The 25,449-nt window shown below is 38.1% G+C and overlaps 1 protein-coding gene across 1 annotated transcript in view; it reads right to left on the reverse strand.

Moving 5' to 3' along the window:
• The window catches only part of PTPRR (protein tyrosine phosphatase receptor type R), a 273,565-nt gene that overhangs the window by 115,081 nt on the left and 133,035 nt on the right, over positions 1 to 25,449 (reverse strand). The window contains exons 3-5 of the mRNA XM_040233466.1: positions 12,845 to 12,958; positions 9,912 to 10,067; positions 1,115 to 1,225 (exon numbers count right to left, since the gene is read on the reverse strand). Of these exons, the coding sequence (XP_040089400.1) occupies positions 1,115 to 1,225; positions 9,912 to 10,067; positions 12,845 to 12,958 (381 nt within the window). The remainder of the gene's footprint in view (positions 1 to 1,114; positions 1,226 to 9,911; positions 10,068 to 12,844; positions 12,959 to 25,449) is intronic.

Here is a 25,449-nt window from a genome sequence, read left to right on the forward strand (position 1 = left end):
TTTCTAAAGCTTAGATTCTAGGAAATATGCCAATCTTTAGCCTATTTAAGGCCTTAATTGTTTTATATCCTTCAAGTTTAGACCCACTCAGCCTCTATCTTCCAAACTGAGCCCTAATCTTTCTAATATAAACCCCTTCCCAGAACAAGGAGCACAAATAAACAAAACCCATTAAGACACTCAGCAACACTGTTGACTGCTGCAAGCATAATTGGAGTGATGTCTTTTGCAGGGGACACTTAAAAACTAAGGAGGGAAGGCTTTTAGAAAAGTGCAAAATTAAGAAGAACATAGCACACAGGAAAAAAGATATTAACACCCATTTATAAACTTCAAATATTTTAAGTTATATCACAGAATTTTCAAAATAACAGAATATTTTGTCATTCTCTCCGAAAGGTAACTGTTAATTCATTCAACAGCAAGAAGCACTGCCTATTTTAGTGTGTTTAAGTTTATTTGGAGTTCTGTGTTAAAAATTTTGAAATATACTCTTAAAGGCTTCATATCTGTAACTTTTCATTTACAGAGCTATTTGCAGTGTATGCTTTTATACTTTTACATTATTCTTTCACCTAAGAATTAGTCGATTATGGATTGTTTAGCCTTTTAGCCTATAATCATCTCCTTTTCATGCCTGGAATTTCATAGAGTGCTTTCAAGGCCCATTAAAAATAAGAAAACCTTATTTTTACTCATTAAGAAGTAAATTTACCCCTAAGACATATTTCTTTAAAAATTTTTCCCAACTTGCATAAAGATGATATAAAAGAAGAAATAAAGTAAGCCCAAAGTACACCCATGAGGTTTAAACAACTTTGAGGGTTTCAGTGACCTCAGTAAATCAGTTTCTGAAGCTTCATTCTCAGGGTTGATCAAGTTACTAAAAGCCTCAGTGCAATTATAGCCTTATTCTGCAGGTCAGAATCCATAATTCCATAGGTTTTCCTTTAGCTCTCACTCTGCTGTTAGATGTGAAATATTCGCAACCTAGCAGGATCAGAGCCTTGCTTCTGTTCCCCGTCTTTCCAACATTCTTTTTAATGGCAGTGTATCCAATAATATCAAATGGTGGGCTCAGTAAAAGATAAAATATATAAAGAAACAAACTTACCATCAAACACGTTACTATAATAACAAAGATGCTGAGAAAAATGACAACAGCATAAAATCCTTCTTTGCTCCAGATTTTGTCCGCTTCATGCTGCCCTTGTAAAACGTTTTTCTTTGAAAGCAAAACAGAAAGTCCGACGTTAAATGAGAGCTTGAGGAGACTGGCGTTCTTATCAGACACTAAACATATTTTTAGCTTGATTCCATCCAGTGTAGTAGAACACACCTACATCCCGCGCTGCCAGAGCTGCTTCTCAAACTGATCTGAGACATCGGATTGCTGTTCTCAAACATTAAGACTATTTTATCTCCGGTATAGGAGCAAGCATGCCCGACAGGGCATACTGGGCCCCAGCCTTTGTTAATGTCCCTCGAGCTCTCTCTCAGAAACTACCTGGTTCGTAGGTGAGAGATTTCTGCTCTTTTCTGTGTTGAGGAAATTGTTTCTGAAGCTTTCCTTACTGTTTTCAGACTCCTCCCACAACACCAACACCCTGATTTATGTGCTGTAATACTGCTCTCAACTTTTAAACAAAAGTGAAACAGGTGCAGTCTCATGATGCATTCATAAACAGAGCAACAATGTCGAGATCATTTCCTTCCTTTTTTTATGAAATCTTTTTTTAAAAATCCAGTCTATTTTGTCAAAATCTGATGAATGTACCACTTTAACCGTATAAATTGTTTGGACTTTATATTTTACTGAAATCAATGGAGAGCATCAAAATATCTAAAATTATTTGGTAGGTAATAAAAGGAAAATAGTTTTATTTATTTGTTTGTTTATTAACTTAGCTTACTATTTGAGGGTTGAAAGGGTAGAGAAATAGCATGAATAAAATGTCAATGAGTGATTTAGTTTAATTTTACCTATTCTTTTAAAAATGCATCTACTAATATCACATCTTATAATGCAATGGAGTTTTATAATTATATAAATTATAATTTTATATAAGTTTTATAATTCAGTGAAATTTACAGATTTAGGTTAAAGAAAATTTAGCTGGAAACCAAATGGTCCACAAATAGGAAAAACATATAAAGCTAAATCAAGTTGAATGCTCCCACTCATCTAAAATTACATTTTGTTGAAGTCTGATTTTTCTTGCCTTTAGTTGAGCTGTCTCCAGTGATTAAGAAAGCCCTGAACAATAAGATAGTGAATGATGAAAAACCACAAAGAGAGTTGCTCTGGAGAATGAGAGGTCATCTTGAGCATTCCAGAGGCAGATGAATTCCCAACTTAATGTAACCATTGCAATGACTTCAGCCTATACTATGTGGAAAAGAAGAACCACTCAGCTGATCCTAGTCAACCTATAGAATCCTGAGAAAGAAATAGTAATTGTCTCAGAAAAAAAAAAAGTCTTCAGCAAAACCTGTTCTTGTAGGTGTCTGAATTTTGAAATCATTGTTATTTATTTTTCAAGACTTAAAAAATGCATCCCAAGTTTGTAAATTAGACAAAAGAAATATTTGCCTTTTGAAAAATATTTTATGAAAAACTTCTATCCTGAAACTCAAGTGAGTCTTGGTGGCAAGTTGAACAAAACAGAACAGAAAGGATCTTTGAGTTCAATTGTGGTTATAACTATGTGAGGAAGACTTCTATTGCTTGAAGTAGCTTAATTTCCCTTTCTTTTGCTTGTAAAATATACTTAAATTCACTGTAATACCTTGCCTTCTTTAAGACAGAGACAAGTTTATAGATGCAAGAAATGATTAATGCATGTTTTTAAAATACATGAGTGGTAAGTTGATGGAGAATCTGAAAATGCTTGCTTGTTAAATAAGTAGAAACTCATATGTCCTCCTAAAAAGGAAATCTTGGGTTCAAGTGACAACTTGTCTTAACCAGACCATATTTTATTCCAATGTCTTTGAAAACATAGCTAGAAACTAACAGAAAAGAAAACTCTTGTAGAAATCAAGTATAAATATGGAAATGAGCTTCTTTTTTTTTTTTTTGCAGGCAACTAAATAGCATCTATTGCTTGCTATAAAAGCAAAGCACTTAAGCCTTCAAGTAGGCAGCATAAACTTGTCAAATTTAAGTGTGAGGATTTGAGCTTTAGTTCATATAAAATTTGGATTAAAAAGGAGTGGTTAGGTGGGTGGAAAGAGATTTTGTGTTCCTAACCTGATTTGGTTCATTTTTTTTCCTGCTATAGTTCAACACCTCCTGGAACATCAACATGTTCTTTTCTGATTAAGACAAATCAATTATGATTTCTCTTTTAACCAAAGCAGTAATGATGGAGGAATGAACTTCCCACCTCCCATCCCCCTACCCCTAGTTAGAAAGGCACATGTTTTGAACTCCTAGAACTTAGTCACTGCACTTTCTTGGTAAACATATTTCCTTTGAGTCATGCTGGTCCTACTGAGCACTACTATATTTGTACAGAGATCTAAAAACCTTGATAAGGGCAGGGTAGTAAATGAAAAAGTTTGTAGTTAAGATCCACAAATCATAAGATTGTAATTCACAAAATCTCCAGTCTAACCTTTGTATAAGGTTACCATGATGCCTTTTACATTTTGACAGGGGACTGAGGGTTCAATGATTCAGAGGCTCCATGGCCAGGTCACACCAATGTACTGTATTATCTTTACATCTTATTTCACAACCGTATCATTTTCCCTTTGACTCTGTGGCAGTGAAAGAAGCTGCTGGGTTTTGCTTTGTTTGATTATTGAAAAGGTGGGTGGTTTCCTATACTGACAGCAATGACTTCTTTACATCCTGTTTAATAATTTGATGCATCATAATTTCCTTTTTTAAAAAAAAACCAATTCTGACCCCCAATATTGGGAAATATCTCCATTGCTAAGAGAGATAATACAGAAACTTTAAGAGCTATATCTTTTTAGAAAGGTGAAGCACACAGAGTAAGAATAAAATGGAAATGTTACAAATTAGCTGGTTAATTAATTGACTTAGGCAGATTAATGAGATGTATCATATAACACTTCATCAATTCCTGGCAAACAGATGGGAAACAATGGAAACAGTGACAGACTTTATTTTCTTGGGCTCCAAAATCACTGTGGATGGTGATTGCAGCCATGAAATTAAAAGATGCTTGCTCCTTGGAAGAAAAGCTATGACCAACCTAGACAGCATATTAAAAAGCAGAGACATTACTTTGCCAACAAAGGTCTGTCTAGTCAAAGCTATGGTTTTTCCAGTAGTCATGTATGGATGTGAGAGTTGGACTATAAAGAAAGCTGAGTGCTGAAGAATTGGTGCTTTTGAACTGTGGTGTTGGAGAAGATTCTTGAGAGTCCCTTGGACTGCAAGGAGATCCAACCAGTCCATCGTAAAGGAAATCAGTCCTGAATATTCATTGGAAGGACTGATGCTGAAGCTGAAGCTGAATATTTTGGTCATCTGATGTGAAGAACTGACTCATCAGAAAAGACCCTGAAACTGGGAAAGATTGAAGGCAGGAGGAGAAGGGGATGACAGAGGATGAGATGGTTGGATGGTATCACCAACTCGATGGACATGAGTTTGAGCAAGCTCTGGGAGTTGGTGATGGACAGAGAAGCCTGGCATGCTGCAGTCCATGGGGTCACAAAGAGTCAGACATGACTGAGCGACTAAACTGAACTGATCATATAACAATATGATTTTGTTACATAAATGCCAAACTTCCACCATTTGGTATGCATGATCTGACCCATGTTGACACTGATTGTATTCCTTCTTGTCACTGTATGGCTAGGACCATATAACTGTTTAGACAGCTGGCTAATGTTTAAGGGAACAATCACCAAACTCATGAATTAGCTTTTATATTTATTTGGTATGATGTTTTTCTCTTTGTGAACATTCCAAGAAGGTATCAGTCATTACCTTGAGCTTTTATTTAAAGAAGATAACATCCTCCTTTGAAATATAAGACCTGTGAAACTAGGGTAATTTGCAATGGAACAACAACAAAATCTTAAATTATTTTTTTCACTATCAATGCAGAATGTGCTGCTTCAATAGACATTTAATTAATTTTACAAACACATTTAAAAATAGAAACTAAAATAATAAATTTAATTTTATTTCCCTGAGATTTAACTTATTAGGCAAGAGGAAGTCTAGTTTTCAATCTTTCTGAGCATCTTTAAACAATAATTGAGGTCATACACTGTTCCAAGTATCATATGAAAATACATAAAAGAAAAAATGTCTTTGTTGCTCAAGAAACTTAAATTCGAAATAAACACAGATGAATAAGTGAAAAGAATTCTGTTTGGAATTTGTCTATGTTTCCCAAGGGTCATTTCTGATTTAAATAAAATCAAACAAATAAATAAATGGCAACAACAACAAAAAAACACACCCTTCCCTGGAAGTAACTAATAAAAGTGTAGAAATGGATGCTTCAAGACAGCATTCATCTTGTTCTGTAATCAGTGTAAAGGATGAAAACCCCAAATACCAGTATTCCCTTTTTTTTTTTGTTCTAATAATAACCACATTACCATAACAGGGCTATAATTTGGGGATTAGAAATGTGAAAGAATAGGTTGAAGCTTAAGCTGTTTATTACACATGAACCACAACAATGAAAAAGAAGTGGAGAAATTTGCAGAATACTTATCAACTTAAAGAACTATCAAAAAATGCTCTTGCAGAGCCTCTTGGACTGTTTGTGTCTGAAGCTCCCAGCAAGGGCCTGTGAACAATGAAGATGGCTCTCTCCTGGCTGCAGTTAGAGCTTCTGGTCAGAGGGTATCACTGGGCCCATTCTAGAAGTGCCAGAAGAAAAGGCTGCAACAATCCACCAGTCCTTGATGAAATGTTCCTTATATCCAATTAAAACACACCCTAGTCTCCTGTAATATAAAAATTCCCATATTCTAGATTTCCTAGATTGTTCAGTTCAGTTCAGTTCAGTCGCTCAGTCATGTCCGACTCTTTGCGACCCCATGAATCACAGCACGCCAGGCCTCCCTGTCCATCACCAACTCCCGGAGTTCACTCAGACTCACATCCATCGAGTCAATGATGCTATCCAGCCATCTCATCCTCTGTCATCCCCTTCTCCTCCTGCCCCCAATCCCTCCCAGCATCAGAGTCTTTTCCAATGAGTCAACTCTTCGCATGACGTAGCCAAAGTACTGGAGTTTCAGCTTTAGCATCATTCCTTCCAATGAGCACCCAGGACTGATCTCCTTTAGAATGGACTGGTTGGATCTCCTTGCAGTCCAAGGGACTCTCAAGAGTCTTCTCCAACACCACAGTTCAAAAGTATCAATTCTTCGGTGCTCAGCTTTCTTCACAGTCCAACTCTCACATCCATACGTGACTACTGGAAAAACCATAGCCTTGACTAGACGGACCTTTTGTTAGACTCCAACAATTCTTTAAGACAATATCATATTTTGATCATCAAATACACTTTCATTATTCAAATGCAGTCCAGGCTTGAGGTCTACTGACAGCTAACAGTTCTGTGATAGGCATTCAGGCTAGACTGATTGCCTTCACCAGGCTGAGGTGTGTTGCACCTCAATTATTTGATTTTAACTAATTTTTGGTATGGTGAGCTTTCCTTGGTTCGCAAATCTAGATGACTCACTAAGCTGCCATATTCCTAAAGCCTTCAGAATGTCACTTAAATGCAGAATAAAGCACTAGAAAGAAACACTTATTCACTGAAAGCTTATGGGTGTGTGTGTGTGTGTGTGTGTGTGTGCACGTGCTCAGTCGTGTCTGACTCTTCGCAATCCCATGGACTGTAGCCCTCCAGGCTCCTCTGTCCATGGGATTTTCCAGGCAAGAACACTGGGGCAGGAAGCCAAGTCCTACTCTAGGGGATCTTCCCAACCCAAGATGGGTAGTGGTCTAAATTAATCTAATGGTCTTTTTTAAATTTTAGAGACGAGTTGTTCAGAGCAAAATGTGTACAAGTCAGTCTGTGAGGGGCCTGGACTATGGCCATGGAGTTTGGTTTGATGTATAAAAGGGAGCCTCTTCAGGGTCATGTGTGAGGGCTGGGGAGGGGCCTGGGTGTCTGAGCTCATATTGATTCCTTCTCCTGGTCTCTCTGAAGTATGAAGTGTCCTCTTTTTCTCAAAACCCCCACAGCACAGTACGGTTATGTTTTCATAGCCCTGTGTTCTCCTTGCTTGATTCTTGTCACCCTGTTATGAATAGAACTCATCGAAAGCAAAAATCATATTTCATTTGTGTCTTTGTTTGCTTATGCATTTATTTTTCTGACTTTGGACACCACCTAGCCCAGTTCTTGGCTATTTTTATGCCCACTGTATGCCAGGCCCTGAATGAAGGCCCTGGGTACACACAGAAGATGAAATGGTACATGCTCCCGAGGAGTAACAGTGTAGAGATGGCCCTGAAGGCCAACAGGGGCTACGTCTTTGTACTAAACTCAATGAGAACACAAAGCCAGTAGCCATGCCTGTGGAGGCACAGGGGAAGGCTTCACTATACAGGGGACTGATCTTGAAACACGAAAGATGTGTAGATGTATCAACATACACACAAGCCCACGGAGAGAAGAAATGGTCTGCGGTGTCCTGGTGCCCATTAAGTTTGGATTTGCTGAAGTGTAAACCAAAGAGAGTGTTGTTCAACAATAATAAAGCTCTATACACAAAGAACCATATATCACAGTCAGAAATTCAGACTTGATCTTGCAGGGTTTAGGCACGGGCGGATTTGCTTTTAGAATAATTACTCTGGTGGCAAGAAAGAAAACACTGTGTGTGTGTGTGCACATGTGTGTGTGTGTGTGTGAGTGTGCATGCTTGTGTGCATGTGCGTGCATGTGTGTGTGTGTGTGTGTGTGTTGGGCTTGGTGGTGGAGAGAGCAGGGAAGAAAACAACACTAAATGCAGGGAGACCAGCTGGAGGTTGTTGTTACAGTCATGGTTCAGTGATGAAATACATTTTCATTCTGCATTCAAATTATATTTGTTCAGTGTCTATTCTGTGATGACTTCCATGTATTTTCTTACGTTTAAAGTTTTATTCTTATTTCAAGTTTATAAGATGAGGACTATACCCAATTTTTTTTCTTTTCTTTTTTCATTTCCTTTTCCTTTCTTCCTCCTCCCTCCTTTCTTTCTTCCTTTTTTCTTTCTCTATACTCATGTAGTATATGAAGAATCTGAGTCTCAGAGAGGCTGATGCTAGGTAAAGACAGACTGAATTTCACAGAGACTGAATCACCCAAGGTCACACACACATTTTAAATGCTGGCTTTGGGATTCAAACTCAATCTTGTAACAAAGCTTTTTATACCACACTTGACATTTGCTATGATGAGAGGCGGTGTGCTTCACTGCAGAGGGAAATAGACTAGGAATAAGATATCTAGATGCTAAATACTGCTTAATATTTCACTTGTTTTGTCACCTTGATGAAATCACTTACTTTCTATGGGCCTTACTCTCTGTATCTTTGAAATGCCCATATGTGTTCTCTCAAGGTCTAATTCTATGATTCTGTGAATTTAATTATGTTTATTTGGGATGATGTTTATTCTAGCAAATTTGTTAAGAGTGGGACACAGCAAGGTGAAGTAAAAATGAGACTGGGTTTATTTAGGAATGAAAATGGTGGAGGTGGTAGGGGAAATCTGAAAAGTGCCAAATTTAGAAAACACTGTAAAGGAAATATTCATAGTTCTAAAGACTGGGTTTCTCACCAATTAAAAAACCACATTTCATATTAATCCCATGGTAGGCTTCCCTGATAGTTGGTAAAAAAAATCCACCTGCAATGCAGGAGACCCCGGTTTGATTCCTGGGTCAGGAAGATCCACTGGAGAAGGGATAGGCCACCCACTCCAGTATTCCTGGGCTTCCCTTGTGACTCAGCTGGTAAAGAATCTGCCTGCAATGCGGGAGACCTGGGTTCAATCCCTGGGATGGGACAATCCCCTGGAGAAGGGAAAGGCTACCCACTCCAGTATTCCAGCCGAGAGAATTCCATGGACTATACAGTCCTTGGGGTTGCAAAGAGATGGACCCAACTGAACGACTTTCACTTCACTTTCACACATACATGGAGTTCCCTGGTAGCTCAGTAGTTAAGAATCTGACTGCCAGGGCAAGGGACAAAGGTTTGATCCCAGGTCTGAGAAGATTCCATATACTGTGGGGCAACTAAGCCTGTGCACTGCAACTACCGAGCTTGCACTCTAGAGCTCGCACGCCACAACTACTAGGGCCCATGCACCCTAGAGCCCGTGCTCCGCAACAAGGGAAGCCACGCAGTGACACGTCCAGGCACTGCAACTAGGGAAAGCCCATGTCCAGCACAAAGACCCAGCACAGCCGAAAGTAAATTACTTCATTTCATTTAGAATTCCAAGGGGTCGCAAAGAGTCAGACACAACGGAGTGACTTTCACTTCATAGTGGGAAAAAGTGACCATTTTGACAACAAAAACAATGAGAAGCAAAACTGTTGAGGAGGAAAGATATCAGGGTGTTTTTTGGAACAGCTCAGTAATAAGCAATCAATTGACAAATATATCTAAATGACATTTCTTCTGGACATTTTGTTGAATAAGTCAAAATAAATTATAAGGCCATAAAGATTAGAGAAGAAAGTGTCAAAAAGTGAAACTTTGATATGAAAATGAACTTCCTTAAGGAATAAAAATACACAGAGTGAAATCAGAGAATTTTGACCCTAAGGGAGATTTTTATATTATCAGTTAACACACAATCAACAGCTTTCATCTCAAAGTCTCCTAAAATTGGGTTGTGTCACACTAACTGTGCAAAATTTTAAATGAAATATTCCATGCAACAACCTACCTCAGGGGAGACGTCTGTAATTCCAAACTGGGATAAACTCTGATGCAAAACATTGATATTGAGGGAACGCAGCACTTCTTCAGATGGCAGAGCATCAGAAAACCCTGCTTTCCGATTTATGGGAGACACAAATAGTTCAACACTGTTCTTCTTTTCCTAGGAAAAGCAGATTATTTGTATATGTTAGTAGACTTGTGAAGCAAGTCTGGGAAATATTTTTTGCTTTTCCTCTAGAAGTATTAAAGAAAACTGGAACCTTAGATTCCTAAATGGCATCTTGGAGATCACTTTTATTAAGTATGCTTTTGTACACTTAAAATTACCAGCCCAACCAAAGTCCCACATCTTCAAATGGCCTTCTTTCAATTAGTTAACATGTCTAGTTTTCTAATTTTATATCACTAGATGCTGGTTTATTTTCTATTCGATACTATAATTTTTGAGATATATTGTTCAGATGTTTCCTGAGAAATTGTGTCTAAATACTTCTAAAGAAGTATTTTAAAATTGAATGAACTAAGCAAAATCTGATTTAACAGTACAATTATTAGACATCATCACTCCATCTTATAACTTGCATTAATGTGAACACTGGACTAAGGAAGGCAATGCTGTCTTTGAACTTACTTCCCTGATCCTGTTTTTCACCTTAAATATGTCACACTCTTAAGATCTATTGTTCGGTAGAAATGCATGTGTTATGCAATGATATCATGTTACTTTCCTATTAGTCTGACCTCATTTGTTGAGACAGGGTGAGAGGACTTCTTACCATAAATGGCTGATGTGCCACACACCCATAAAAAACAAACACTACACAAAACGATGCTGCCATCGATAGATTCTCTTTCACAACTTACACAAAACACTTATAAGGAAAATTGTGGTTAGCTTTTCTTTTCAATACACAGAATTTTATCCTGCTAGAAAACTTTCTTTTTTTTTTAAAGGAATATTTTCTTTGAATGCAATTTATCAGACATTCAGTCAGGTATAAAATGGAGGACAGCTAGCAACCCAGGAAAAAAATGTTTCTGTGTTTGCAGCAAACAACAGATAACAACTGGATATCACATGATGCTGACGTGAAAGATGTTGATAATAATTCAAATAGTTTATGATCTAATAGCAACAATAGTAGGGAGAGACCATTGTTTTGTACTTGTCATGCTCCCCTGTGCCTTAAACCTGTTACCTCCAGGACAGAGGTATTATAGTCATTTCATGTTGTAAATGAAAGAACCTAAGTAACCTGCCTTAGGTCATTGAGCTGGGACACGGCCAAACTGGAAATGAAATAGAATTCTGGGTCTATCTCCACAACTCTTGCTCTTAATCACTGTACTACACTTCCTCAGGTGGCATCATAACTCAAACTATTACAAAAACTACTCTTAGAAACAGACATGCATCAATGCTGCTAACATTCTCTGAAGATATGCATATCTCTCTCTAGGTGTGGCAAACCCCTCTTTTATCCTTTCAAAGAGCCATTATACTCTTTAAATCTACAAACATAAAGCATATCTAAGATATCTAAGTACATATATATATATAAAATCTAGATCTAAGACATCTATGATACCTCACTTCTCACTTGAATAAGGTACACTCTGGATATAAATAACTTCTTTCAAGATAATGGGAAATGCTGTATTTCTTCTTCTATGGTATTGCTAAAAACTTTGTTTTTAAAAAAAATCTTTATTTATTTATTTATTTTTTATTTTACTTTACAATTCTGTATTGGTTTTGCCATACATTGATATGAATGTAGGCAGAAGTAAAACAAATAAAAAAAAATCTTATTTAGTCCCAGAGATTAGCTGACTCACAGAATAAAAGTTATTATGGAGATGAAAGTAATTCACCTGCCACACAGGAAAAAGGAAAAGAAATAATAATTCTAAACCAAAATTAAAAGCAAATTCTTCTCCATATGTGGAAATGCAGGTATTGATGCAGTATAAAACTGGGCCTGAGCAGGAGCCTAAGAATTTAGGGCAAGGAGAACAAGAAGTCCTTGCTTGAGTTTCTAAGGCAGCAGAAATTAAGAACAACTTTAAAACTGTAAAATATTATTCCAAAGTCCCTTTTCACAGGAAGCTTTGATAATATGCTTTTTACAAAGAGGAAATCATAATATTTTAACCTGCCTTTCTTTGCTTTTGCTCACACCCACTTTCAAGTACAGATGGGAACATGTAGTTGGTTGATATCAAGGTCCCTAATACTGAGGAGAGGAGGAAAAGAAAGGATATGGCTGATTGATAGGTCTAAAGTGGGCCTAATAGAAAAGATCCCTTGGGCTTACTTCGTCCCACTTCAATTACCCATCCAAGTTTTCTCTTGACTTTTCAAGACTATTTTTGCATTCTCCTTGGACTGCTGTCCTTCAGGATGGTTCTTCACTCTTTATTCAAAATCCTCTGGCTTTGTGTTCACTACCTTTATCCTCCTATACCTGAAGGGATTTTAATAGATGCTCTCTGGAGACAGAGTCTTGCCTGATACAAAACATTTCTCTCTTAGGGAGAATATTTTGGGAGGAGTGTCAGGTTGGTGAGACAGGTATTCGGGGCCTTTCTATTTTTACCTACCAGGGTAGCTAGTCTTGAACTATGAGAAAGTTGACAAACATTTTCTGTAACGGACCAGATAACAGATATTTTAACTTTCAATTTAGACAGACGATCTGTTACAACTACTCAACTCTGCCATTGTAGCATGAGAGAAGCCTTAGACAGTATGTAAACAAATGGCTATGGTTTGTTACAATAAAACGTCTTGGACAAAAACAGGTGTTATGCCAGATTTGGCTCATGGGCCATAAAACAACAGCATGGGTGTTCTTTATTATTGTTCATTATTCTTGAGCTCTGCAATAAAGATCAAAGCTTATACTCCGGAAATGCGAAACGTAGGTATCTTACAATGAGGCGATTGATGTGCACTTGCTGGGGTAAGAGTCCTAAAGCTGCAGCTACTCCTTGGCGAAATATCCGAAGCAAGGTTATGTTCAGCCTGTTTACATCCATTTGCAGTGTCTGGAAAATAAAAAATTCAAATCATAGTAAATATTTGATTTTCAACATTCAGTTCCTGATGGATGACTGACTACAGAAATTCCTGTGACTCTGAGAAATTCTCAGTCATGGTGCTTTATTTTATTTTTAATGGAGATAAAATTATAGGGACGTTTTACATGAAATTTTAAATGGTGTTAGTTAAGAAGGTGGTACATTGTATAATAATGTGATTTGTCTAGTTATAATCAAGAATTCATATGAATGATCAATTCACAAAGAATTTCACCGAAACGTGTACTGATTTATTTTGCTTTAAGTCCAGATGATAGAATGGAACATGCAGCCAAGTACATTTCAGTAATCCAAGCCAGAGGACATCTTTAATTTGTGTTCACACACAGTCACAGAGAGGAAGATTCTGAGTAAGTTCCATAACACCAGACTTGGCAGTTTCTCTATAGTGCAATTTGCTGCCAGTGCAAGGCAAAAGAATGAGCTGCAATGATGCGTTTTTAAACTCTGGTAAAGAAATCAATGGAACTGATAATTCAGTCTAAGGTAAATAATTCTTATTCAATTGCTTGGGCACACACTCTTAATTTTCAAATAGCTTTGGAAAAAGACAACTAAGTATTTAAAAATTCCTAAAATATAAACCAAGGTATGCAATTAATACTACATCCTTAATTTAAGCCATGGGTGCTGTTATTACATTCAAACTCAGTTAACTATGTATTTTCAAAAATGCATCATAATCACTTGAAATGGATGCTTTGCAAGGTGGAGAAACAAAACCTTTAGGCATTTCTTATTTTATAATGCTTAATTCCCTAATTTGACCATAGAAGATTAACAGTAACTGTTAGATGACTGCAATACCATCTGTTCTATAAAATGAGGTGCAGGTCTATGTACATACTTTTGTGATTAAGCAATTGGCTTTAAGTGTAATCTACTGGAGTGTAAGAACTCTTAGAGGACCTTCTCCCAGTTTGCTGTGGAAGAAGAATTAATACTGCTTCAATAATTTATAGCTTTGTTAGGAAATAGTAACTTCTCTATACATGTAGTGAAGTGAAGTCGCTCAGTTGTGTCCAACTCTTTGCGACCCCATGTACTGTAGACTACCAGGCTCTTCCGTCCATGGGGTTTTCCAGGCAAGAGTACTGGAGTGGGTTACCATTTCCTTCTCCAGAGGATCTTCCCAACCCAGGGATTGAACCCGGGTCTCCTGCATTGTAGGCAGAAGCTTTACCATCTGAGCCACCAGGAAAGACTTGATACATGAAGTTGGTACAAAATAAGTGATTGGAAACTGGACCAAATACTCATTGCTACAGGTGGCGCAGTGGTAAAGAACGTGCCTGCCCAATGCAGCAGATGCAGGAGACGTGGATTCAATCTCTGGGTCAGTAAGATCCTTGCAGGTGGAAATGGCAACCCATTCTAGTATTTTTGCCTAGAGAATTCCATGGACAGAGGAGCCTGGTGGGTTATAGTCTCAGTTCAGTTCAGTTCAACTGCTCAGTCGTGTCCGACATTTTGTGACCCCATGAAGTGTAGCACACCAGGCCTCCCTGTCCATCATCAACTCCCGGAGTCCACCCAAATCCATGTCCGTTGAGTCAGTGATGCCATCCAGCCATCTCATCCTCTGTCGTCCCTGTCTCCTCCTGCCCTCAATCTTTCCCAGAATCAGAGTCTTTTCAAATGAGTCAGCTCTTCACATCAGGTTATAGTCTACGGGGTTGCAAATAGACACAACTGAGCACGCACACACACACAAACACAGAAATCAAAGGGAGTGGGGGAGGTCAGAAGAAGTATAATGGTTTCCAATCAAAATGTACACCCAGCTGAAGTCTATACTACTTTTGCACCTTAGAGTCTTTTAACACTTGCATAGGGGCAGGGGCCATAGGGCTTGGTCATGTTAGGTAGCTGGAAGACTCCTGGCAAAAAAAACAGAAATCCAGAAAAGGGAAGAACTATTGAAAAACTCTATCCAAAACCCCAACTATAAGGTACAATTTGCTTCTGGGGAGGGGAAAAGGAAAATTTTGCTGGGAGTATGTAGGAAAGCTACATTAATGCCATCAGCAACACTTAAAAAAAAATCAAACGAAAGCCATTTAATGATTCACAGTTGTTTGTTATGTTATTCTCTGTGTTTTCCTATGGTTTAAAAATGTTCCCTATATACAAAAATACACTCTGATGCAGTGGCTTCCTGGGTGGCACAGTAGTAAAGAATCCGCCTGCCAATGCAGGAGACACAAGAGATGCAGGTTTGATCCCTGGGTGGGAAAGATCCCCTGGAGGAGGAAATGGCAACCCACTACAGTATTCTTGCCTGGAGAATGCTATGGACAGAGAAGCCTGGCAGGCTACAGTCCATGGGGTCACAAAGAGTCGGACATGACTGAGGGACTGAATACATACACTTTGATGCAGAAAGTAAAACTGAAGGATGGGTAGGATATGGAAATGCAGTAATGAGAAAACCCAATACTTTTAAGCACACTTCATATTTTATGAAAACATGCTTTATGGAAAATCCAAAAGATTAGGAAAACTAAATCCATCTGGTAGCTCTGAGAAACAGAGACTTCCTTTTATCTAACAGCTTACTTTCAGCTCTGCAAAGCTGTGGAAGCTGCCAATAGATATTGGACCTTGTAGTGGAGACTGTTTACTCCCCTTCCTCTGGAAAGCCCAGAGATGGATTCCTCTGTTACTGCAAACACTGATGAGGAGCCCCCGACTTCTGGCTCACCAGCAGTGTTTGTCAGGCAGGGTGAGCAAGCAGGCACAGCCCTTGATTCCCATGGGCATGACTTGGAGCCAACAGTCTATGCTGAGAACTGCAAGCCAAGGGGGTTGTGTACACACTTGAGAGCTCAATTCCCAGGGCCATGATTAACTTGAAGCTTGTAACTGTGGAAACAGTATTAAAGTCTAAGTTTCTCAGATTGAAATGGCAAATGGATGTGAAATGGGAACTCAAGGTTTAAAATCACTCAAGATGGCAACGTTCCAAGAAGGTAAAACTGTGCCTTTGAAACAGAAAATTTAGACTTCCCTAACTAAAATGAAGAAGTGAGTTGAAGTAACTGGTTAAAACTCCAATCATCCGGTTCATTGGATCAAAATTTGAATAATTTACCTCAGTTCTCTGCTTGCCTGTGAAAAGCTGAACTGATCTCAGAGCACATGCACGTATTTCTGACTATTCACCATAAAACAGTAATGCTAAAATACAGTACCAACAACAACAACAAAATGTATTGGAAGGCCTCTTACATGCCAGACATTATATACAATTACAATTGGAGAAAAAGAAAGGGTTCTAGACAAAATGAAAATTTTATTTCAGGGAAAATAAATATGACTTCCTATAATAAGAGAGTATATGTTACCTTCTTCCTCCTGGAGAGAGGCTAGAAACACACAGCTTTTTCTCATCCTAATATGTTAGATCATAACAGCTATGACAGAATATAAATTTCCATGGCAATAACAGTGTCACAACTTCAAAGTTACCATATAACAGTACAAGATATATCTCAGTCTTATTCTAAACCCATTTGGTCATTTCTATTATTTAACATACAAATGACTGAAAATTTTAAGTTTAACTAACACATATATATGGAATTTAGAAAGATGGCAATGATGACCCTGTATGCAGGACAGCAAAAAAGACACAGATGTGTATAGCGGACTTTTGGACTCAGTGGAAGAGGGAGAGGGTGAGACGATTTGGGAGAATGGCATTGAAACATGTATAATATCATGTAAGAATCGAATTGCCAGTCCATGTCCGATGCAGGATATGGCACGCTTGGGGCTGGTACACGGGGATGACCCAGAGAGATGTTGTGGGGAGGGGAGTGGGAGGGGGGTTCATGTTTGGGAACGCATGTACACCCGTGGTGGATTCATGTCAATGTATGCCAAAACCAATACAGAATTGTAAAGTAAAATAAATAAATAAATAAATAAATAAAATTACAATGCTCTTTCCAAGTACAAATGCTAAGCCATTTCACAGTAATGAATGATGAAAATAGTTATTATCCCAAACAACTGAGTATTATTATTGATATTACTAATATCTAAATATATAAAAAATTGAACATGGTAAAAATTCAGATTTCAAGTTCTATTTGTATTTAAATTTATTGGGCTTCCGCCTTGCAAAGAGATTCCTGAGTCAGTTCCTTTGATCTGGGACCCATGACCCCTCCCCCAGGTCTACTTCTTCCCACAGAGAAAATACCCCTGTGTAATATGAGTTTCTTTCTTTGGTCACCAGACAGTCTACTAAAGCATTTGATGCCTATGAGTCTTAGATATAAATCAATTTGAGGAAACTGATTAAAATGTAACACCTGAATTTATGTACCAGCATTATGTTTAAATTGTAAGTATGTGGCTGGCTTTTAGTTACTTATATTTAAAGGACAGTTGAATTATTTTTGCCTGGGGGGTCAGTTTTCTAAATGTTAGCCACCTCTTGAAGCTATTAGGCAGCTTGGTCTGTCATCTGATCACCCCCAGTAAGAGTCAGGACCACACTTAGTGACCCTAGTAGGGGGAGGAGGGCCAAAGAGATGCCCTCAGAGCCCTCAAAGAAGTCCAGTTCCAATTCCCAGCAGCCACAAATGATCCCAGCTTCCTTTAGGACCAAGCCTGTCAGGAAGGCTCCACTCACCCCTTTCTAACTTTAATGTGTGCTCGCTGCTACCCAGGATCTCTAAGCTCCTTCTTGGCGAGGAGTTTTCCCTTGATGGCCAGCAGTTGGAATGTCAAGTGATTCCCAAGCACAAAAGCAAAAGTTTCTCTGTCTCTGAACAGAGAAGAAAACCCTGACCTATTGGAGGAATTTTATACCATCACTCAATCCCTTCTTTTAACTCCCTGTGCTGTCCTCTACTGTCACTTACATACTAATCATTTTTATTTCCATATTTCATGCTCCCACCTTTCTTAGAGTCCTACACCTGCAGCCTTCCACCTGATTGTTCCATTTATACCTCAAACACTACATTACTCAAACTGAACTTAACGTTTTCCCTCTCCTCATCCACAACCAAATTTACTTCTATTTCTATATTTAATAAAATATAATGCTGTCAGATTTCCATGACCTCTCTTTCCCTTCCCTTTGCTTGCATCTTTCAGTTCTCTGACAATATTCTATGTTGAACTTTGGTTATTTTCGTTTAAATTTTAATAATAAAAATTCATCTTACAAAAACTTTAAGTTACAGAAAGATATAGAGTAAAAAATGGAAGCATGCTTCCATTAGCTTCTCCTAACTTTTCATTCCAATCCTCAGACACAACATTGCTATTTCTTGTGTACTCTTGCAAATATTTTCTATGCATATAGAATGTAAAACAATGTATATTTATTATATACCATGTTTATTATTATTAAATACAAATATGATTAAACTACACATATTGTCCATAGCTTGCTTTATTCTACTTAATATATATTTAACTTATTAAATATATCCTAGATATATTTCTGTATTTACAATATATATTGTCATTAAATATCATATTTTGAGTTTCACCTAATAATTTCTTACTATAGTTTAGCTGATCCCTTTGACTTTTATTATTTTAATAGATCTAAATGTATTTTATGTTATGCTATCTTTTAAAATTTGTTTTATACCTCCTTAGTTTTCTATCTTTTGTTAACTGGTATTTTTTTTTTTGGTCATTCTAAATTTTTTTCTTCATGTGCCTATGTTCATAATATACATATTGCATGATAATATATTTAAATATTTATTGATTTAAAAACTTCAGAAAATATTTATTAATTGCTGCTATGAAAAGTGAGGAAATGTACATCTCTTCCCATCAATTATCATGATCATTTTCCAGTTTTTATAATTACATTATTATTTTTATATTGTTATATTTGATGATATTTATGTTTTTATGTAATAGAGACTACTCACTAAACCTATTTATATCTTGGTGGAGCCATGTAATAGTGCTCACCAATTAATGTAAATTAAAGTGAAGTGACATTTTCAGTCTGAGGCAGTCTTCTCTACCCGCTCTCTTCCCTCTGTTTATAAGCTGTATGGGTCCAGCATGATTCTGAAGACTGTAGTAAAATGATGGAGCCATACAAAAGAAGACGCACAGGACCTGATCACTGCATGGAGCAGAGGTCCCATTCAACACTTGTTAAACAGCGACATGAGTTAGAAACAAACTTTTATTGCATTAAGTCACTAAAATATTGGCATTGTGTTAGCATTATTTACACTAATGAATATATTCTGTAATTAATAATTTTAAGGTTCTATAGTGTTAGTTACATATTCATAGTCAAGATCATGATCAGCTCTTTTTTAGAAGGGCATACCATTCCTGAATTCTTTATTTTGATGTATTTCTTATTTAGCCATATTTCATTATCAAGTAGGTTCTTTACGGCAGGCTTCATAAGCGCTACGTTTCCTCCCATGTTATGTGTTTGAAAATGTAGTTATGGTGCCTTTAACAATAAATTACAACTTGGTTGAATATTAACTTCTTGATTCAATCCTCATTTTTATTTTTTGCCTTTGAACTCTGCTGCTGTTATTCCAATGCCTCTTGGCATTGAAAATTGCTGTGAAAAATGCTCTGGCCTGAGGCCAGCCTGTCTTGTAGATAACTTGCTTTTCTGCGTGCAATCTCATAGTAGTCTTTATTTTTTAAAGTTAAAAAGTTTCACCAGGATGCTTCCTTGATTTGATAGTTTTTGCAACGTAATATGCTCTTGATGCGGAGAAGGCGATGGCACCCCACTCCAGTACTCTTGCCTGGAAAATCCCATGGGTGGAGGAGCCTGGTGGGCTGCAGTCCATGGGGTCGTGAAGTTGGACACGACTGAGCGACTTCACTTTCACTTTTCACTCTCATGCATTGGAGAAGGAAATGACAACCCACTCCAGTGCTCTTGCCTTAAGAATCCCAGGGACGGGGGAGTCTGGCGGGCTGCCATCTCTGGGGTCGTGCAGAGTCGGACACGACTGAAGCAACTTAGCAGCAGCAGCAGCAGCATGCTCTTGATGTCTACACATCCCAGATGTCTTGTTTCAGAAGTATTTCTTCCTATTACACATCTGAATGGTCTTTCTTCTAAACATTTTTTGGTTCATCTTTAAGAATACTAGTTACACAGTTTTATATTCTTTCTTCTTAACCACTGTAGGTACTTGTTTTCTCTTACCACTTCTTTATCTTTAGTTCATCAAAAATTTCTCAGGTCTACTCTGTGTTTTGTGTTTTCAATAGAATTTAATCTAATTATTTGGTTTCTAGTGTGATTTTGATTCTGTAAAGTATGTTTTATTATTATCTTCATTTATCTTCTGAGTTCTGTCAGTGTATTCTTTGCGATGTTTCAGATAAGATACGTTCTCTCTTAACTGTTTCAGACAGGAAATGGCACAAAACTTTCGTTTATAGTTTCCTAATCTTCTCTATCCATTTTTAAATCTATTTTTTCCCAAAGAGTTCAGCTTCCTTTCTCTTTTAACATCCTCCAATGACTTTCTATTACATTTAGAATTAAATTCAATTACATGGTTACCAGGCTTTACTTTATTTGGCTCCTGTTCCTTCTACATTTTATCTCATATCTCTCCCTCAAGTCACTCCACCCTTTTTCCAGCTCCTCAAAGAAGCTGTGCTCATTCCCACACCATGGGCGTGGCATCTGCCTGCCCACTGGGTAGTCATTCAACATCACTATATGGTGGGTCCTTCTGATCTTTCTGCTCTCAGTTTAAGTGTCGTCTCCTCAGATGGGTTGTCCTAGCCTGGCCAATCCCTATCACATCACCCTGCTTTATTTTCCGGATAGCATTCCTCACTATCTTATAGTTTCTTGCTTCTTTTTTTGTTTGTTTGCTTATTATATACCTCCCTTCACCAAAATGCGCCTGGAGGAGGCCATGGCAACCAACTCCAGTAATCTTGCCTGGAGAATCCCATGAACAGAGGAGCTTGGCGGGGTACAGTCCACAAAGTTGCAGAGTCGGACATGACTGAAGCAACCTAGTATGCATGCATTCACTAAAATGTGAGTGCCGCCCTTGTGGAAACGTGCCTTTTTGGTTCTCTGTTATATCCCCAGGACCTGGAATAGTGTCTGGCACTTGGTAGGTGTTTAATAAATCTTTGTTAAGTGAAGGAATATGTAACTCATCACATTCAACATTGTGTAGTTACTATGCTTGACCCATGAGTAGCACTCGTTTGAAAGTTGTGGGTCCACTTATACACTTATTTCTTTCGCTGGATATGCACCCCAGCACTACACAAAGCAAGGGTTGGTTGAATCCAAGGATGCAGAACCTCAGATATGGAGGGCCGACTGTAAAGTTACATTTGGATTTACAACTGAACGTTGGGGTCGGTTCAGCTAATCGTCACATTGTTCAAAGTTCAAAAACTGTAATTGGGTGGGGCTTCAATGTTGGGGCTTCCCAGGTGGTGCTAGTGGTAAAGAACCCACCTGCCAAAACAGGAGACATTAGAGACACAGAATCGATCCCTGGATCGGGAAGATCCCCTGGAGTAGGAAATGGCAACCCACTCCAGTATTCTTGCCTGAAGAATCCCATGGAGAGCGGAGCCTGGTGGGCTTTGATCTTCACAACTGAGTGCACACATGCACACTCACACACATACACATGTGCACACACACTGACTACTGCACCATTTAGCAGGGGGAAAAAGTCAATTTATTTCATCTAACCAGTTCTTTGAAACTTGTTTCTAACGCACAAAATCAATATCAGCTTCCTGAGTTGTATGTTATACTGTTTGTAAACAGCACTTAATCAGTGTGTATATTTCTTGTGACTAATTTGAAGAGTTTTAAATTTTATCTTTCTAATTTTAAAGACTAAATATGCTCATGATAGGAGATTTAGAAACTTCAAAGAATTAGGAAAAAGAAATAAATATTATTCATAATAGTTTATTCCATCACCCTGAAATAAAGCTTGTGGTGTTTTAGTGTTAGCTTTTTTCTAATACGTAGGTGATATAATGTAATGTGCACATATACTATATATATCAGTTCAGTTCAGTTCAGTCGCTCAGTCGTGTCTGACTCTTTGCGACCTCATGAATCACAGCACGCCAGGCCTCCCTGTCCATCACCATCTCCTGGAGTTCACTCAGACTCGCGTCCATCGAGTCAGTGATGCCATTCAGCCATCTCATCCTCTTGTCGTCCCCTTCTTCTCCTGCCCCAATCCCTCCCAGCATCAAAGTCTTTTCCAAAGAGTCAACTCTTTGCTTGAGGTGGCCAAAGTACTGGAGTTTCAGTTTTAGCATCATGCCTTCCAAAGAAATCCCAGGGTTGGTCTGCTTTAGAATGGACTGGTTATGTGCATATATAATATATAATCTAATATATATTATATATCTAGTATATAATCATACAAATATGTATCCATTTTAATGTGATGCTATAATTGCCAGTCTCTATGCCTTATCTCTTCCCATAATGTTAGGAGGAAACACTATTCCCCAACCCTGATGTTTTATTCTGTATGGAGACATCTCAAATATAGTAATATTCCTGGTTCCTCCCCTCCTCAATCTCCCCAGGGGAGGGTAAGTGATATGTAATTGGTGCACTTGGAATGAGACACTGGGGCGTATGTAGCTCTGTACTTCCTTTAGGCGTCTGCTTACCTATAAAGACAATACAATCTGGTACGCTCTTTGCAAATAGTAAAGGAAGTTGGGAAGGCTCTGTGCCTTCCAGAGGCCCCAGTTGCCCAGTACTCTTGTGACTGGTGGGTGAGTTTGCTAGAGAAGGAGAGGCAGACACAGAAGTATACTGTCATGCTCCTAAGTCACAGTCCAGCAGCTCCATCAGCAATAAAGTTACATTTTTTATCTTCACAGGTCTGTTTCCTCTGTCTTCCTCAGGCAGGAGAAGGGAGATGCTATTTCTTGTCCCCCTCAAACACTAATACATGGTGCAACAAAGCTATACATTACATTGTACCCCATTGCCCATACCCACAAAAGGCAAAAAGTCTCAACAACTATTTTTGTTAGTTGGCCTTGATTTCAGCATGGATATTTACAGGGGTGGCAGGGTTCAAGGACAATCAAGCATATGGTGCTGTGGAGTCAAGAGCAGTTTGTGAAAGAGGTTTGTCAATACTGCTGGATGCTGCTGAAGGTTAAGAAAAATGCAGACCAAGGAAAGGTTCTTGGATTTGTCGATGAGAATTAATTGGTGACCTTCAAGTAATGAATCTCAAAATGTGGTCCATGGTCCATTGGGAGGCCAAGTGAATCCTCACTGGAACTTATTTGAAAGTGCTGGATCATTGTGTAGATATATGGGTGCCTGGGGTACAATCCCACAGACTTTCTTTTGTCCTAGGTATGCGTGTTCAGTTGCTCAGTCATGTCCAACTGTTTGCAATCTTTTGGACTATAGCCCACCAGGCTCCTCTGTCCATGGGGTCTTCAGGCAAGAATACTGGAGTGGGTTGCCATTTTCACCTCCAAGGGATCTTCCCAACTCAGGGATAGAACCTGAGTCTCTTGCATTTCCTGAAATGCAGGAAGATTCTTTACTGCTGAGCCATCAGGGAAGCCCTCTTCCATCCTAAAGGGTCCCTTAAAGAGTTTTTAAGGGTTAGTACAATTTGATACTCATAAACTAAAGTTAGTGTGTTGTGAATGTATATTGAGACTTTGGTAGGGAAGGTGGGGTGTGAAGATGTGATTGGATACTGAAAAAACGGGCAGAACACCAAGGCCAGTTTTTTCTGAGAACAAAGAAGACAAGATGGTAAATAGATGGAAAAATCTTTTCCTTCAGGTGGTAAGAATTTTGACCTTTATACTACAGCAATCATGCATCATGTGACTTAATCTTTCTTTTTAAGATCTCTACACTGTGATGAGCTACCTCTTTTAACACATGACATGCCAATACTACTTTTAGGCAGAGTAATGTTTTGTGAGATTTTGAAAACAATTACAATGTCAGATTCATGAGTTTCTCATATCCTAGACTCTGTTAGAGCTGCTGCTGCTGCTGCTGCTGCTGCTAAGTCACTTCAGTCGTGTCCAACTCTGTGTGATCCCATAGACAGCAGCCCACCAGCCTCCGCCATCCCTGAGATTCTCCATAAGAACACTGGAGTGGGTTGCCATTTCCTTCTATGGGCTGCTAAAATAACTGATTAGCTAATCAGTTAAAACAATTCATGAAGGAGCTAAATGAAAATTGGTAGAGAGTGAGAAAATGTATCTAAATTCTTTTTTTTTTTGAAAGTGCTGATTGTCTTTATTATTTATTTATTTATTTTAATTTTATTTTTACTTTATTTTACTTTACAATACTGTATTGGTTTTGCCATACATTGACATGAATCCACCACGGGTGTATACGAGCTCCCAATCCTGAATCCCCCTCCCACCTCATATCATCTCTCTGGATCATCCCCATGCACCAGCCCCAAGCATCCTGTATACTGTATCGAACATAGACTGGCACTTCGTTTCTTACATGATAGTATACATGTTTCAAAGCCATTCTCCCTTATTTAGAAAGGAAAGACCTTGTGGGCCAGGGAGATATATTCAAGAGCTTCTCAAATTATGTTATCACATATTTAAAAGCTCTGGAGTACTCAGTTTTCTAATAGATAGAGAGAATGAATATGACTTAAAATAATTATGAGTTTGGAAGTTGCACACAGGTAAGCAAACACCAAATAAGAAAACTTTGCTACAGTATAATATAATAGTTAAGAGCATGGTTAGTAAGACAGACTTTGATATATCCTGGGCTGAATGACCTTGGTCAAATTACTAACTCTCTCTGAGCCTCAGTTTCCTCATCTGTCAAATCGAATGTGAACGGCATACTTTTCACAGGGCTTTTGAAGATCACCTGTTATCAAACATAAAACAGCTAGAACTGATAGATAAAAAGTGCTCCATAAACTTTGCTTAAAAATATGGATTGACTGTACATCAATGTTAAAAACAATGAAGTGATCTACTTCTCTGGATACTCAGCACATGGGTGAGGAGCAAATCTGCTGACTAAATGAAGGTCTTATACTTATTTCCTGGAACAGTAATAATATTAATATACTAAGAAGTGGCCTGATTGGATTTCCAGTGCTTACATTTACTGATTTAACAATCAAAGGACTTTGGCCAAAAGTCAATTAGGAAATCTAGGTCAGAGGAAAAAGCAATGGTCAAACAACTTGGTTTTGCTAAAGTGACATAATTTTGGAAGAATACATGCATGAGGTTTAAGGGTAAAATAGCACATTTTGAGAAGGGTTCTTTGATTTCAGAATCTCTACTTCCATTCGCTTCCTACTCCACTCTTTCTAACCATGGTTGTGTGAACCATCAACTCAGATCCAAATTGTATAAAAGACTCCTTATAGCTACTGAATCAAATACATATTCATGATCCT

This window comes from Oryx dammah, unplaced genomic scaffold (assembly GCF_014754425.2).
Source record: "Oryx dammah isolate SB20612 unplaced genomic scaffold, SCBI_Odam_1.1 HiC_scaffold_29, whole genome shotgun sequence".
Lineage (NCBI taxonomy): Eukaryota > Metazoa > Chordata > Mammalia > Artiodactyla > Bovidae > Oryx > Oryx dammah.